This window comes from Abramis brama (genome assembly GCF_963993115.1).
Source record: "Abramis brama genome assembly, chromosome: 11".
In the NCBI taxonomy this organism is placed as follows: Eukaryota; Metazoa; Chordata; class Actinopteri; order Cypriniformes; family Leuciscidae; genus Abramis; species Abramis brama.
Window position 1 is genome coordinate 6,456,661 of NC_139973.1, and position 17,323 is coordinate 6,473,983.

Here is a 17,323-nt window from a genome sequence, read left to right on the forward strand (position 1 = left end):
CCTGCTTTCACTCCCTATATCAGTCAAGCAAATGCAATAACACTGTGTTGTGCAGTGGGTCTTGGTTAGGCGAGACGGAGCTCATAACATTTCATTTATCAGATGTTGGGATACACACAATGTACTGCATATTGGTGTAGCATGCGACAAAAGCTTAATAAAGTAATAAAGAAGAATGACCATTAGAGCTTCGAATTAGCTGGCCACAGTGACCAATATGACCATGGATCATTTAGTGTGGCCCTGTTGTGAATGGTAATTTGAGACAGCCATGGCTAGTGCCCACTAGTGCTTTGCAAATGAACAAACATTCCCAGCGTATTTGTCATTGGTGTCTCATTAAAATAGTTTCATGCGTTCGCTTCAAAGACTCCAGTGCTCTGTTTCTCAATGCATTGTGCATTCTGTAATACAATGAGCGGCTCGACAACTGCCTGCCGTGCATAAATGACAGATCTAAAAAGATGCTCTGAAGCATGCATTCTCCCGTAACACTGCATTCTTCAAACAATTCAAACAGCTATCACATCTGACACAAGAAACTGCAATGGCTTTTACATATAGGGCCCTATCTTGCACCCAGCGCAATTGACTTTGTACACCGACGCATGTTTCATTCCTATTTTGCACCCGCGCAAAGCGCGCTTTTCCCTCCACAAAAGCACGTCGCTAAACTAGGGAATGAACTTGCGCTCCCTGGGCGGTTCAGCGCAAAAAAGGAGGCGTGTCCCGGCGCAAACAATCCCTGGTGCTATTTTACTGTTCCATAAAACAATTGCGCCACTGGCCAGAAAAAACCTAGTCTAAAGTCAGTGGCGCGTCGCGCGTTGTTCATTATGCTATTTTAAGGGCGCATGCTTGACCATAATGTATAGCGTGCACAACGCGCATACACTTTGATTCTCTAATCTACACAGAAGCAGCAGTTTTCATTTTTGCAAATCATATTATTACAAACGATAGCTAGATAGATAGATAGATAGATAGATAGATAGATAGATAGATAGATAGATAGATAGATAGATAGACAATTTATTATAAAAGCATACATCTAGCTTACACATTTACCCACATTATTATATGCCTGTTTAATTTGGGTGTGTTTCTCCATCCCCAGTGTTACTTCTCTCTCTTTTACGGCCGTGACGAGAGCGTTGCTCTCCTCGGCTGTGAACCGCTCCTGGCGCGCGCCTGGCAAATCCGCCGTTATAATAGCAATACGCCAAGGAAAAGGCGCGTCTGCTCTTAAAGGTAATGTGAGATGACGCTCTGATTGGTTTATTTCACGTTACGCCCAAACCACACCTATGAATAATGAAGCTACTTCAGACCAACCCCTTTTAGATTTGCGCCGGGCGCAAGAGCCATTTATCCCGCCGGGAAAATAGCAACAGCGCCGAGACCCGCCCACAAAGTTACTTGCGCTTTGCGCTTTGACACTTGCGTTTCAGATCGTTAAAATAGGGCCCATAGTGTTTGTTTCTTGCTCATTTCTAAAATCTACGAAGTACCAACGGAGACAGCATTTTAATGCATCATAGATGATACCACACTGAAGCTGCTTTAAAAGTTAAGCAACTTTAAAACCTTTTCACGAGTTTGTGTGTCCATATAATCTTAGCATACATGTTAAATAGATATGGCTTGCTGTCTGATAGAGGGGCTCTGAGAGGATTTTCTACTCGAGCTCCGATTGCCCCCCTTTTACATAGGCAAAATACATAAAGGAGGAGAAGGGGAGAAGGGGGATCCTGAAACGGGAAACAACAGGAAGAGGCTTCACATAAATCACCTTATGAGTGCAGTTTTCTGTTTTGACGCATGTCTTATATAGGAACAGGAAATTCGGACGAAACATGCTCAAACTAAAAGAAACAATTTTTTTTTTTGGTAATTAATCATTTTAGACAAATTGTAGCATCACATTTATCATTCACTTTAGATTGCAATCCAAAAATGCCCTGCAACAAGTTCAGTGAACAAAATCCTAGATGGCAGACAGGGCGAGATTATTAAAGGTGCAGTAAGCGATTTCTGAGAAACGCTGTTGAAAGTGGATCAGACCGAGCATCAAAACACACTTGTAGCCAATCAGCAGTAAGGGGGTGTGTCCACTCAAGAAGAGGGAGGAGAGAGAGTGAGCAAGAGGGAGATTTGAAGAAAGACTGTAGAAAGAAAGATGGCTGAGAGAAAAGGTCAGAGGAATATCACTGGAAAAAAGTATGATCAGGCAAAAGCATTAATATTAGAAAAGCTTTCCAGCGCTGGAGAGACCTAAGTGGGAAGGCCTGAAAAGAGACACAGAGGTTGCATTGCTTCTGCTCCATACGTGAGTAATTTTGCTTTTTGCTGTTTCACAGAACCGAGATATGCTGTTGTTGTAATGTTACAGTAGCTATAGTAACAGTGAATGTTTCACTGAGTGTCATTGCTTGTCTGAAGCTGCTGTGCTGCTGGTGACTAACAGAGAAATCTTGCTTGTATATACTCTTGTGAACTGTATGTTCATGTTTTGTTCTTCCTTGTTGTTCATTCGTCATCTTTGCTTTATTTTTTTGCGAAGCATTATTTCGCTTTGCTTCAGCTATGATAAAGAGACATCCATTGCTTTGCTTTGCTTTGCTTTGCAAACAGTAGAGCGTTGGCTCTTGCAACACCAAGGTCATGAGTTCGATTCCCAGGGAAAGCAAGAACTGATAAGAATATAAAATGTGTACCATGAAATGCAATGTAAGTCGCTTTGGATAAAAGCATCTACCAAATGCATTGGGTGTTTGTGTTTGTTTGGTTTGATTTCAAATATCCACAGTGTTTCTCAAAAATAGCTTACTGCATCTTTAATAAACGTATTCATTACTATTACGATACTGATAAAAAGTCTCAGTGTTTCAGTGTTTCATTAAACATACACAGGTATGTTTTTTTTATTCTTCATGTTTTTAACTAAACAAGTAGCTAGGTCTAGGCAGCATTTACACTCACTGGCCACTTTATTAGGTACACCTTGCTAGTACCGGGTTGGACCCCCTTTTGCCTTCAGAAACGCCTTAAATCTTCATGGCAGACATTCCACCCAGATTTAGGTCCATTGGCATGAGTTGCTGGTGTATTGGTGCTTGAGACAGATGCTCATGTTGGTAGCTTAGCAACTCTACTAGAATCAAATGCATTTACAGCATCCAAATCCGTCACTTATGTGTTTCCATGAGGGTTAGGATGCTTACAGGCAGAAGGCAGGGAGTCTGCAGTCAGGGCATCCTTATCAGTGTTGCTATTTATGCCAAAGACACTGCATTAAGGGGGTGGATTGGGCAGGTCTGTTAGAAGGGCTCATTAGAGATTCAACCTTCAGCATTACAGATTCTTTAAAACATTTACTTGCAGTGGGAGGATTTTTGCTCACTTGACCTTATCACATTCAAACACACTAAAAACTCTAGATTAGGGCAACAGTGTTCAAAAAAGATACAATGAATAATCCAATACAACAGCAAGATTTACATAAGATGCAGAAAGAAGAACAATTAGAGAAGGCAGAAAAACTATGATATACGGCCGAGAACAAACCAAAGCATGAAGAGTAATGATGCTATAGTTTAATAATGAGAAAGCAGCTATAGAAAAAAGCATATAAAACATGTATGCTAGCTGCAGGTGAAGTGAGCACATGAAACTAGTCTGTCTTATTAACTGTTGAAATGCATACAATTTGCATACCAATGCACTTGAAGGGCTGACAACGATTTTGCATTCTTAGTAACAGGTGTTACTAAAACAGATGTTTTTTAAAAGGCGTGCAAGCTATGTGCAAATGGTTATTGCTCACTTGTCACGGTTTAAAAAGTGTGATTATACAACATGTTTGTGTACTAACGAGACAGGGCATTATAGAGTATTTTGCTCATAGTATTTTTTTTTTAGTATTCTTTTCTAAGTGATGTTTTACAACCCGATCTCACGGCAATTCGTACGAATTGTCTAAACCCCAGTGATGAGTAGGTTTAGGGGCGGGGTCAGGGGTACTCATAAATTATGTACAATTTAGCAAAAATCTTACAAATGCGTACAAGAATTCCTTTGAATTCGTACGAATTAGCCACCTTGTAAAATTCGTAAGAACTGCCGTGAGATCGGGTTGAAAAACATCACTTGGAAGAGAATTTTAAAAAAAAAATACTATGAGCAATAACCCTAAGTATGAGCAATAACAACGGCACAATAATACGACGGACATCAACATTGTATCAACCCAGGCTCATTGGAAATACGTTACTCTGGGTACTTTTTTGCAAACCCTGAAATACGTACCTGAAAGTACATTTCCCTGCACTTTCCGGGTGAAACGTCCACTAGAGGCATACATACATTTAAGCTTGGCATACATTTCCCCCGTTCCAGATGCTTGTTTATAAGCTTATAAAGGCGACAATATTAATAAATGATGTTCAGCATACACTTATTTTAATATAAATTAGGAATTATTTCCACGCCTTTGAGGTGCCAAGCATGCCAGACTGAGGATAGACGTCCGACGAGCACCTTGGATCGCACTTCCCCGAGGTAACTTACCGAAATAGTATGGTATTGCCTCGCAAAAGGAACAATTCATAATTAAAATGCTTTTGCATGTTTTAGTTTTCATGTGTTTTGTGTAAATTAAACGGCAGGGAATCGCGCAATCATGACCGTGTTGATTACGTACCAAACCGCACAAAACTTGTTGGCAAACTATTCGCGAACAGCCAGCCAAAAAATATTATACCTTTGCTATGTGTCTCACTATGTCTCACACTAGTATGATTTAATAAGATATCAAACGCATTAACAAGTTTTGCCAGAACGATACGTTTCAGTCAGGTGATTTGTTTTATTAACACTTTATTGCAGCGCCACAAATATGTACCACTCGGTACGTAAAGTTAATGCTCAATGCTCAAACATCCATTGGAGTCGCTAAAGAGAAGGACTGTCACTGTATGTGGCATTGCGATCGACAGTCGGAGAGGTATGTACTGTAATATATCCAATTTCCTAAAACTGTGTTATTTAATGATAAATGTTAAGTGGTACGCGTTGTTTTACTTGATCATGTTTTCTGTAATGATAAATCTAACTTTAGAACCATGTGAGTGATCATGACGTCAGTAGGACAAATGAATGCCTCGTGATTTAGCTGAAGTTCGTAAAGTTACATCGGCAAAGTACGCATGTAGCCAGCTGGCCAGCTAGCTGCTAGCTAGCGCTTGTTAAGTTATTTTTTAGTGATATGTTTGCTGTAATGGTAAATATGATGTTAGAATCGTATGTGAGCACTCTCGATGAAACCAATGGCCTTCAGTTACGTATCCTGTAATGTTTTGTAAAGTTAGTTAACGTTACGTATTTAGTGAGCTAACCCTGTACTGTCTGAACGATATATATTTGCACATACACACATTCTTCAACAAATATGTGCAAACAAATGCAAGATATATTGCATTACTTTCATGTAGATAAGCTGCGTGTAGGCCTATGCCTTAAGAACTACAGATCCCATGAAACTTTCGACCAATTAAGTCACGTGTTCCTGCCATAATACAGCGTGTACTATGGTACAAACCTTACAGTCTTAGGTACAAATTAAAAACGTGTATTTTTAGTATAACGTACACAGACAGGTGAGTTGATTAATGCTAGTTGGTTGCTTTTTTTATATATACAATTTAATGTTTGCCTATCCAAAATTTTAATTTATTTATTTTATAATTTAACAGCAACATTACACTAACTAAAGTTAGAAAAGTGAAATCATATTCAACCACCCCTTTACTTTTTAAATGCTTTTTAAATGTGATTTTTGGTTTAACCCAACATTATAATTGTGCCTCTTGTTACTGGATCTCATGTTACAAAAACAAGTTGTATATAGGTTTTAATATAATTTTTTCTTCATTTTAGAGATGCCAGGAAGTTCTCAGAAAATGTGCACAGGGTGCAACACCCTAATAAGTGTTGCATACAAGACCTGTCCAGCTTGCAAACAACTGCAGCCGTACAAAGCCAAAGTTGCAGCCAAGAGACGCAACTTTGAAAATCAAAAAATCAAGTGGAAGGATTCAATAAATAAAAACAACAACAGGACAGTTGTTCTTAATAGCAGTCATCTGTTGGTAAGATTAGTTCAGAGTTAAGGATGCTAATATGGATTTATGAAATTAAGTCAATTGACCCTTTGCAGGGAGCTCGATTGACAGGACGATTGACACCCCCTGACAAATCATACTTCGCCATCTGCCATTTTGCCCGACAACTTTTCGGTTACTTTTGATATTAAACATATTAAAGGCACAATATGTAGTTTTTTTGCTTTAAAAATAGCAAAAATCAATATATCTATGTTATGTATCTTTTTAGTTGTGTACTTACATTATCCCGACTCTTTTCAACAACTTTCAAATAAGGATAAATTTGTAATTTAATTCTAAGACATGGGACGTGTCTTTATTTTCGTTTTGTCTCCCGTCAATGGCGTCATATCCGCTTCTCTCTGGTTTCCGCTCGTACTGACATACACCCATATACAGTCTATGCATACACCAGAGCACCTTAACCAAGGCGACAGACATGGACAACTGTGTAGCTTGTAATGTCTATCTGCATGCTGTTGTTGTTTCGTTCAAACATTATGCATCATGGCAAGCAGACTTTGGATAAAAAAGGAGAACTAAAACGAGGATTAAGATCAGCGCTGTGTTTTTGAGATGTTGAGATCGAGTTCCACGTCTATGACTAACTTCGACCGCTCGTACATGTACTTTATTAAACAGGTGAGCACATTTACATAAACTAATCAATGTTATATAGTTCAGCAATGATAAAATGTTATAATATGATCTGTAGGGCCTACGTTATTCTAATATTAATTGAGCTTACTGCTACAGCTTAATGTTCGTTTGTCATACAGACAAACGAACACATAGAATAACATAAATGTTTATTGTGTTTATGTGCAGTTTTGTGTGATAGTGTAACGTTAGACCAAGTGAAACAGTGCTGCATTACCTCACATGTTTAATTTGTTTAATAAACTGACCTGTGAGTAGTAATTCTGCACTTTGGTAGAATGAAATGTCCATATTCCTTTTGACGTTACATTTGCGTGGGACTCGATTCGCGTGTGATTCTGCTGATAGCTGAAATGTCCATAGCATATTCCTTTTAACGTTAGCTGTTATATCTGCTGGACTCACGTCGCGTTTGGAACTGATAGCTGTCTCTTAGCAAACGCGCCCTGCTTAATATCACATTGATGTATTTACTCATCCGTAAACAATATTAGATTGGTGGACTTGAAGTTGACCACAAGATCCATAATTCTTCTTAGCAAATGTTGCGTCATCAAAATACGCCTTTGTTATTGTAAGAGGTTAGCGACCCCTAGCGGCGAAAAAATTACATATTGTACGTTTAAACAAAGGCTCGCCTTTCAAATTTGGTCATTTTTTTAAAAGAAATATAAACAATAAATATCGTAATAATGTGTCGTGAGACTCTTGACAGATCATTGTAGAGCATCAGTTACAGCTTCTCGTGACACGATCATCTCTTCCTTTCAGTTCAGTTATATCATCAAATAAATATGAATGAACATAAGAAGAAATGTTGTTTTAACCGCGGAAAGACATTAGTACACTCCGTTTCTCAACTTCAAATCCTCACGTTAATCTGCTATCTCTTCTGACTGCATTGTCGGGCAAAATGGCAAAGTATGATTTGTCAGATCACCTGTCAATTAAGCTCCCTGTGAAGGGTCAATTGACACAGTAAAGGTCAACAGTCAATAGCCATGTTTCCATTTATTTGTCAAGTGAAATTTTTAAATGTTTCGAAAAAGAGAAATTTTTTGTAAAATATGAATCAGGTGTTTCTATCAACTGGTTTGGAGGGAATTAATTAAGATCCAGCTAGGGAAATTACAGATTTGCCTTACACCACATTTCCCATTCCGCCTGTCAGATAAGTATTAAGTGCTGGGATCTTTGCTCACTGCTACTGAGAGTTTCCTGGTTAGTTTATTTTCTTCCTCTTAGTAATGTGCCTGACTGCATATACAGCTTGGAACTTTGTCAAAGCTTTTTCCATATCCCGTTCAGCACATTAACTCTTTTTCGAAAAAGGCAAATACCACCTCAAACAACAGTTAAAATAAAGTTTTTTGCTAAATTGAGGATATTTTTTTCTCTAATGTTGATGAAAACATGGTTAGTGAAACATATAGTATAGTAATGAATTCCTTGATATGAGCTGTACATTAAATATTACCATTAAACAGCTGTCATGAAATTCATATTTAAATATTTTTTTAATATTTAAATTAAAAAAAATATGTGCATGTTTTTTATTTAATGTTTTTATATTTCAGCTTGACAAACTTGCTGCCCTTGATTTCTACCCCGTACTACTTTTGGGGAAGAAATGCAAAGGAAGCTTAGTGGCCGATGTCATCCTAGGAGGGGATTATGTTTTGGATCCTGATTTGCTTCAGAGGGTTAAACTTATGTATGAAGCTGTGCTAAAGAGTAAGTATTTTTGTACAAACACGGAGCTCTGTAATGTGGAAACACTGGTAACCCAAAGGAATGTGAACCCACAAGTATCTTTCTCTTTATTTTTCATATTGACGCAAAGGATGAGCATTACTTTCAGCCATAATAGGATAAAGTAGCATGTGATCACCCAATAGTTTTTTTTAGCAGTTTTTCAACAAGCTAGATAAAAAGTAAGCAGAAAATCAAGAATGCTCTGATCAGCACAGCATTACCTTGACTGAGAACTAGATGACTAGATTTGTTGACATAGACTGTAGATAATTAATGGCACTTTTCAGTCATAACATAAAACACCTGTAATGTAGAAATCAATCTTATTATAAATACTATTCTGTTATCATCACCCGCTGCAGGTCCTATTAATTAGATCCGCTGCAGGTCCTATTAATTATAATTAGTCATATTCTATATAGAATAAAGTGGCACTAACAAAAATGTAGGCAAACTGTTTAATTTTTCTTGTGTTTGATGTTTGTCTTTTCTGCAAGTTCATTTTCAAAGACAGAAGGCAACAAGTAGCACAGAAACCCCTGACCCTCCAGAAGCTACTGTCAGCGAGACCGAGAACCCTCCAGTAGCTACTGTCAGCGAGACCGAGAACCCTCCAGTAGAGAACCCTCCAGAAGCTACTGTCAGCGAGACCGAGAACCCTCCAGTAGCTACTGTCAGCGAGACCGAGAACCCTCCAGTAGAGAACCCTCCAGTAGCTACTGTCAGCGAGACAGAGAACCCTCCAGTAGAGAACCCTCCAGTAGCTACTGTCAGCGAGACCGAGAACCCTCCAGTAGCTACTGTCAGCGAGACCGAGAACCCTCCAGTAGCTACTGTCAGCGAGACCGAGAACCCTCCAGTAGAGAACCCTCCAGTAGCTACTGTCAGCGAGACAGAGAACCCTCCAGTAGCTACTGTCAGCGAGACCGAGAACCCTCCAGTAGCTACTGTCAGCGAGACCGAGAACCCTCCAGAAGCTACTGTCAGCGAGACCGAGAACCCTCCAGTAGCTACTGTCAGCGAGACCGAGAACCCTCCAGTAGAGAACCCTCCAGTAGCTACTGTCAGCGAGACAGAGAACCCTCCAGTAGCTACTGTCAGCGAGACCGAGAACCCTCCAGTAGCTACTGTCAGCGAGACCGAGAACCCTCCAGAAGCTACTGTCAGCGAGACCGAGAACCCTCCAGTAGCTACTGTCAGCGAGACCGAGAACCCTCCAGAAGCTACTGTCAGCGAGACAGAGAACCCTCCAGTAGCTACTGTCAGCAAGACCACAGGCTCATCAGAAGCTACAAGACCCCGGGGCCCTAAGGCAAAAAAAAGACAAAGAAGTGAAGTATATTTCCTTAATTGTCAGTAATGTCTTATTAGTGAATAATATGTGGGGCATCTCAGAACTATGTCTTTTAATACAGTACCAGTCAAAAGTTGGAACCCACATACCCATTTGAGAGAATGGGAAAGCGTGCCCAATCTTTTGACTGATACTGTACATTCTAAATGAGTCTGTAGAACCCAGTTCTGGCAGGTCACGTTAGACAAGCTCGCATCAGCTGATCCACGTCTACCTATAGGAATACAACGCCTATCACTGAATACATATATACGCTCCTCCAGTATTATTAACAGCTATTGCGTTTCCCAGGAGCTATTTACTCTCCTCCATCCCCAGCTCCTCCTCTCATCAATCAGTATGTGGCATTCTGATTCCCTCTGAATGAGACTTAAATTCTCTAATAATGTTGTACATTACAAATAATTAATGATATCTGCAATACATTAATGTTGGTTATGTTCTGTTATTGCTGCTCTCCCTGCTCTTATTCATGCTAGGCTGCATGGATGCGCATGGAGTTCTTGTCCAGAGCAAAACTAAATCGCCAATCAAAACTGTATGCTAACTGTCAATCATGTTTGATGATTGTGGTCCTGACTGAAATAATGTTTAATAAAATGTGGTATGTTGTATATTCTTTATACAGATTCAGTCCAACAGAGGGTAGCCAGCAAGATGAAGCAAAAAAAAAAGTGTTAAGTAAATTTTCTCTATTTAAAATGATATGATGTATCAATTACACATTGATTCAGGGTATTTGGTAACAGTTTGCCACAGTTTGGTATTGTCTATACTGGCATATTGGTATACTTATTTCAATGTTATATTGCCTATCTTTCAGATGAGTGTCCAGAATGCTGTATGAGAGTGAGGCAAAACAACTTTGAGTACTCCAAGGTTTTGAAAAGAAGAGTGAGAGAGGTTTGTCTTTCTAAAGCCATTTCAAACTGTCTTGCTTTATATCAATGTACCCTCATTCACTCATTATTAATATTTTAATCCTTTTTGATTCTACAATGAAAAAAGGCCATGTGTCCACCAAAGCGTTTTTTTCACGCGACTGCCGTATTTTTCCAATTGTTTTTAATGGGAGTGCCGTGGTTTTAAAACATGCATGGGTGTAACAAGGTGCTGAGCGTATTTTACACGCTGATATACCGAGCCTTCTGCGTTTTTTACCAGTCGCCGAGAGTTGACGAATGTTCAACTTTGGGTAAAACGCAGCGCTCATCACTGTCACTTTTTACCCAGCCGTCCAATCACAGTGGAGGAGGGGCTGGACAAATGCCACACAGACCAACTGTCACATTCTGCTTGCTCACATTTAAATTTATTGGAATTTTTAACAACACAGAAATAAAATGATCTGTGAAATGAGATACTAGTACACTTTTGTTGATATTTCATATAATATGTGATTTTAGCAGAGCGCCTAGCGTTTTCAGCTGGCTAAAAACGGTTTGGTGGACATGCGGTTTAATACTGCGTTAAAAAAATGTCTTCATTGTTTGAGCACTTGACTCTACAACTGGATGTTTGGAGAACAATAATCTGGATTTAGTGTTCATGCACTGAGCACTAATTTAACCAGAGTTTTACAAACAAGATGCATACATACTTTACAATAACAGAAAATAATTTGGCTGTACGTATTGCTCATATAATGTAGACTGCTGTCCAATCAATACTTCGGTTACCAACCAATATATGTTTAGGTAGGTCTTATGTTGGAATTTATTTAACGTTACTTGTAGTTATTAGTTGTCTGTCTGTCTGACAAATATGAAACCTACAATTGCACATTAATGTAATTTTTCAAGTAATTATTCGTCTTTGATTTTCCTTATAGCCTTCATACTTTTTTGCAAGTATTGACATGAAATAGGTCTTAAATTCTTAAAATCTTAAAAATATTTATTTACTAATTAAATGTAATTTACTTGTTGAAACTTGCAGAAACCTTGAAAACATTAATGTAAAGATAAAATAGTAGAATGAATACGTTGGTAATGTAAAGTTAACATGAATTGAAACTGTCACAATGTTTTCATGTAATTTACTAGACCACTCAGATGTATGATATTGTACTGTACCACTTTGAAACACCACCTTACAGCAATAAATGTTCTTGTTTTAATGTTATTACATGTTAATATTTTCCAACAAAGTATATTTTGAGTACTCCTGACATGACTTACTTGCTACCACCACAATTGCAAGACTTGTGCCAAGACAAACGTTGCTGGATGTTGTGTTGTGATAGTTTTTCTGTGTGTGTTTATTCTATAGGGAACAGAGGAGGTCCTTATTTGTTGGGTTCCATGCAAGACCTGGTAGGTGTACTAATGTACAGTTTATTACACACTGACACCATACACAACAGTTTAAACATTAACAATGTTAACAGTTTTTTTTAATAGTTATATTTCATAAAATGATATACCATTTTGCTAGCCTGACAGAGTTACTCAGCAAATGTAAATTTTTACTTTAAACGTTGTATCTTTACAGTGGGACCAAATGGAAGGACTCCTGGGAGCCCTCCTCCCTTCTTGAAGAATGAGTTAAGCATTTTGTTTGTTAATTTTAAAATTATAATGAATAAAATAACTACAAAGTTTTTGGCTTGTTATTCATTGTCTAAAAAACTATGCTATATACAGTTCATACAGATCTTTAGAAATAACTTAATTTAAAATATTGTATTAAATGTCAGTTTTGTATGAATAAATGTTCACTAGTTCACACTTACATATAATTTCAGGTAGCAAGGTTTAATGCCTTTTTGGCGTGCTGTCCGGAGGGAGGGCTCCGAGCTCGGATTAGGCCCGAATCCAGAGTACTCCCCCCCGTGTAAGTGTTCAGAACTAGAAGTGTGGAGAAGGGGTGGTGGAGGGATGATGCAAACTGTTAATGGATCGAGGTAAAACTGTTGAGTCTATATATACCCTCTTGTTTGCTGAGTGCTATCCACTCGTGTTAATTATCTGAACGTGTTCCTCCCAAACTTAGTTAATAAAACTTAATTTATATTTATGTCTGTGAAAGATGTTATTTTTTTTCACCTGTGTTTTTCTGTATGTGTCTTGTTTGTAAACAGGATTACTTGTAACTTGATGGATGGGTGGGGCATGGTCCAGGTAGGAAACTATCAAATTTTTTATTAGGGTTTAGATTAATTAAAATGGATGTATTTGGAGACATTTGCTTTACTATATGCCCTTGATGTTCAGGTTTGTGTCCCTTTGTTCAGATGACATTGTGTGGTAAACATCATAATGGTCCTGGTTCCACACTAGGGAAGGAAGTGGAACAGTAGTTGGCATGCCATGTAATGGCAGTTTTCCACTACACAGTACCAGCTTGGCTCGGCTAGCTTTTCACTGTGTTTTCCATTGCAGCTAGTACCTCCACAATAGTCTGTATTTGGATAGAAGACCAGTAGCAGTTGTATCTTTTGATCTATTATTCATTGGCAATGCAATAATTATGCCTTCTAAGCATCAAACTGATTTAATATTGGCATAAAATTACATATAAATTTAAATACATAAAAAAGAGACCTGTTTAATATCCAAGAAACAAATGTAACTTGTTTTTAACAATATGAACATGATTAAACAGAATAACCTGAATTATCAAGTAATCAGATAACAAAAATCAAATGGTGGTTCGTACACTAATAATACGTTTCTTGTAATTTTAGACTTCTAAAGCAGATCCACTTTGGGACCTGGAAACCCTGAAAGCACCAGCTGGAAATGAGAGAGTGGGAGGATGGTAAGAAAATAATGAACATGATCTGACATGAAGAAGTTTTGTGTTTATTACGAAGTTGACCACAATGTTAATCTGCTGTAGTAATCTGTAATTAAATGCTTGTCTGTCACAATTTCACAATATCTCCAGCCAAATATTTATAGCCACTTGTATGATATCTTGGTATCGTTTACATGAAGCTGCATTTTCTTTTGACGAGTAAAGATAATGATTAAAAGGTTATTTTGATGTTGGAAATGCAGCATTGTAGACTATTTGTAGATATTTGGAATTGTCATGTTTTTTTGGGACCTTGACTGCTGTGTGATGTCATCTTTTTCTTTCTGTTTTTCCTTACAATTCCTCTACAGGTTCCTGTGACTTGATAGAGGACGCTAGATGTGGGCACAACAGTTCTATCAATCGTCTGTTTGTCTGTTGGAAAATAGTGCAATTGAATTTTACATTTCAAACCAAAGCTAATAAGTGTCTCTCTTGACTGGCATCACCAGTAGCGAAATAATAATGTTAAAAGTTTGTTAGTGAACTAAAAAGTCCTTAGCCTACTGCTTTAATAAATCACTGTAACTTTTGCATGAAGTACATTGACAGGGTATGTAATATTGCCTCTGATCTTCTTCAATTTCTTCATATTATTCTATATGTGTATGTATGCAATATCTATTCACTGTTTGTTGAACATCATCAAATGGAATTTAAACCATAGATGTTTTTCTGTTATGTTTTCCATATTGTATCATCGATAAAATCCACTTTCACTGACATCCTGTAAATCTGTGGAGAAATTTCTTCCTTTGTCTTGATGCATACATATGTTCACTACTGTAATAAACACAATAGTAATGGCCGGTTGTGTGAACCTAACAGAATACATATTTAAAAAAATAAATTAAAGAAAGTAGACTTATAATTTTATTCAGCAAGGATACATTACATTAATTAAAAGTGACAGTAAAGACATTTACAATGCTACAAAAGCTTTCTGTTAAATAATATAAAATAATTATTTTAAACTTTCCATTCATCAAATAAACAAAAATTAAATGTATCATGCTTACTATAGTTTTTATTTCTCACAAGTTCATGACTCATGCAAAAGCACTTAGGCCTATAGTGTAGCCTATTTTACTGTGGTTCATACGTATGTGCACTAATAAACACCATTGTGATGGCATTGCCTGCTATGAAAGTACCATTTGGACACCTAATTGACTTATTCTCTATAATGCAGATGCTCACAAGTAGGCTACATGAATTGTGCAAAAACACTTAGCAAACACTTTCGTGCAAAAACACTTAAATGGTGCATATTTTACTTGTGTGGTGCGTACACTACTGTAAAGACAATTGTTAAGACAATTATAAAGACAATTGTGATGGCATTGCCTGTTGAGTGAACTACACTACAGTTTACCGTAGTAAAAACTAAACAGTAGGCTACACTTTATCAGGGTTCTGTAGTATTCATTAACAAAGTGTTGTAATACAGTTAGGCCTACTACAATTTACTAAAGTAAGTTTCACATCCAAAAGTAAATGCAAACTACAAACATGTTTACCCAAATAGCATTATTCATATCACATTAATCCTACACTGTTAACAACATGCTAACTGCTAATTTCTAAGTAAGGGGGCAGTTTAGTAAAGCCATGGCCAAACAAACGTTTTAAAACTCCGGCTGCAGTAAAACCTTTTTATATTATGTGCATAGATGGTTTTATAACCCTATATTTAACCCCTAATTTGCTAAGACAACGAGAGTGGTGCTGCTGATGTTTTTATAAAGCTGCTCCAAAATATTAACTAACATCTTTACTTTTTCTCAACATAGATCTATAAATACAGTGTAAGTATGACTTCGGTTTTAGGCTACTATAGGTTTGATATATTCCGTAGATGTATCTTTTTACAACCCTATTCACAGCAATACTTTGGTAACTGGAAGAACTACAAATATGGCGCTAATTTGTGTCAAGCTGGAAGGTGCTGCTATAGGAAATTGTAGTTTTAAATAAATATAGCTTATTACTTAAAATTGAAAGTAATAAATACTGAATTAAGAGTACAATTAGGCGGGATTTAAGTGGATGTAATCGCATTTGTGTGATAATATTTTATATAACTGCTAAATAGGTGAGAATCAATTTTGACCATAATTGACTGCACCCCATTTTAGTGACTCTATCCTTAAGAGTATAGTCACATAGCTAAAGAGCTCTCTATAACAATTGGTCCGATGTATTTCGCCCCTTCTGTATTTTGAATGACAAGGCTTAACACCCTGCTGAAAAATCCAGCTAAAACCAGCCTAAGACAGTTGGCTGGTCTAAGCTGGTTTAAACTGGAAGTAGCTATAGCAGATTGGTTTTAGAGGGGTTTTGAACATTTTTTAGCTGGCCAGGCTGGAAAAAAGCTAGGCCAGGCTGGGAGACCAGCCATGGCTAGCTGGATTTTTCAGCAGGGCATGCACTGAGGTCAAGGTTCAGAGGTCAATATTCCAAAGCAGGAGCCATTTCCAATCTTCATACTGGCATATATTATTCTCTAATCCTACGTCAAGGCTTTAATTTCAACATTTCATGGACACAGCTTTTTCCCAGGGATAGTTTCAGTGAAACCTTTGGAAGCCCAACCTCCAGCCTCCAACCTCACAGGCATCCCATCACAATTGTGTTTATTACAGTAGTGCACATATGCATGTACCATGTACCACACCCAATTAAAATATGCACTATTTAAGTGTTTTTGTATGAGTCATGAACTTGTCAGCATGGGGTCAACCCTATGTTCCCACATTTCTAAGAATTTTTTTTTTCTTGTTACGAAGAATTTAGAAAATTAGGCCCTATGTTTCCACAGTCTTATGTTCCCACAGCCCTATGATCCCACAGTCTCGTTTATACTGGGTTTAGGGTTAGGGTTAAAGAAAATCAACCTTGGAAATGATGGAACATAGGGCTGTGGGAACATAGACACGCTCCCGTGAGCATCTGCATTGACTTATCAAATGACTCTCTTTACTAATCAAAAAGAGAGTAATCAAATTAGGTGTCCAAATGTTACGTTCACAGGAAGTTCGCTCAACAGGCAATGTCCCTATTTGATCATCTAAGCCAGTATATGTGGGGTTTCCTCAGGCTTAACCCTAACCCTAACCTTCTCTGGTTTCCCTACAACAGTCCAAAAACATGCATCATAGTTCAATTGGAGACATAAACTGTCATTAGGTGTGAATGTGACCCCTGTTATAGACTGGCCAATCATCCAGGGTATTTCTCTACATGTGGCCCAAGATGTTGGGGAAGGCAAACTAGCCTCTGAAGTCTCATGCCTCTAAAGAGGATTAGTGGTCTGGAGAATGAGTGGATGGATTATATTGACAACTTAAAGTGATAGGTCATAAAGAAATTGTTTATTTCTTTTCTTAAACAGAGTAGATTTTTTTTCTCCCCATATTATTAAAGTCAAAGGGGGCTATCAACTGCTTGGTACGCAGAATCTTCAACATATCTTCTCTTATGTTTAACAGAAAAAAAACTCAACAACTTGAGGGTGAGTAAATGATGATAGAAGTTTCATTTTTGGGTGAATTATACTTTTAAGCAGTTTAAGAAACCTGATTTGAAG

At 37.7% G+C, this 17,323-nt stretch overlaps 1 protein-coding gene and 2 long non-coding RNA genes across 3 annotated transcripts; all 3 read left to right on the forward strand.

Annotated features, from left to right (window-relative positions):
- Positions 1-5,894: 5,894 nt before the first annotated feature.
- On the forward strand, positions 5,895-9,939 carry LOC311092720 (uncharacterized protein; the record flags this gene model as incomplete). The annotated part of the gene is made up of 3 exons (XM_084129655.1): positions 5,895-6,149; positions 8,402-8,558; positions 9,077-9,939. Exons 1-3 carry the CDS (start codon positions 5,940-5,942, stop codon positions 9,937-9,939), a joined length of 1,230 nt encoding a protein of 409 aa, XP_083985781.1. The 5' UTR covers positions 5,895-5,939.
- A 609-nt stretch (positions 9,940-10,548) lies between these two features.
- LOC311091704 lies at positions 10,549-12,235 on the forward strand. The gene is made up of 3 exons (XR_014608150.1): positions 10,549-10,609; positions 10,757-10,836; positions 12,205-12,235. It is a non-coding gene; the product is annotated as an uncharacterized lncRNA (long non-coding RNA).
- Positions 12,236-12,702: 467 nt separating this feature from the next.
- LOC311091701 lies at positions 12,703-14,185 on the forward strand. Its single transcript, XR_014608148.1, has 4 exons — positions 12,703-12,768; positions 13,016-13,055; positions 13,622-13,695; positions 14,046-14,185. It is a non-coding gene; the product is annotated as an uncharacterized lncRNA (long non-coding RNA).
- The last annotated feature ends 3,138 nt before the right edge of the window (positions 14,186-17,323 follow it).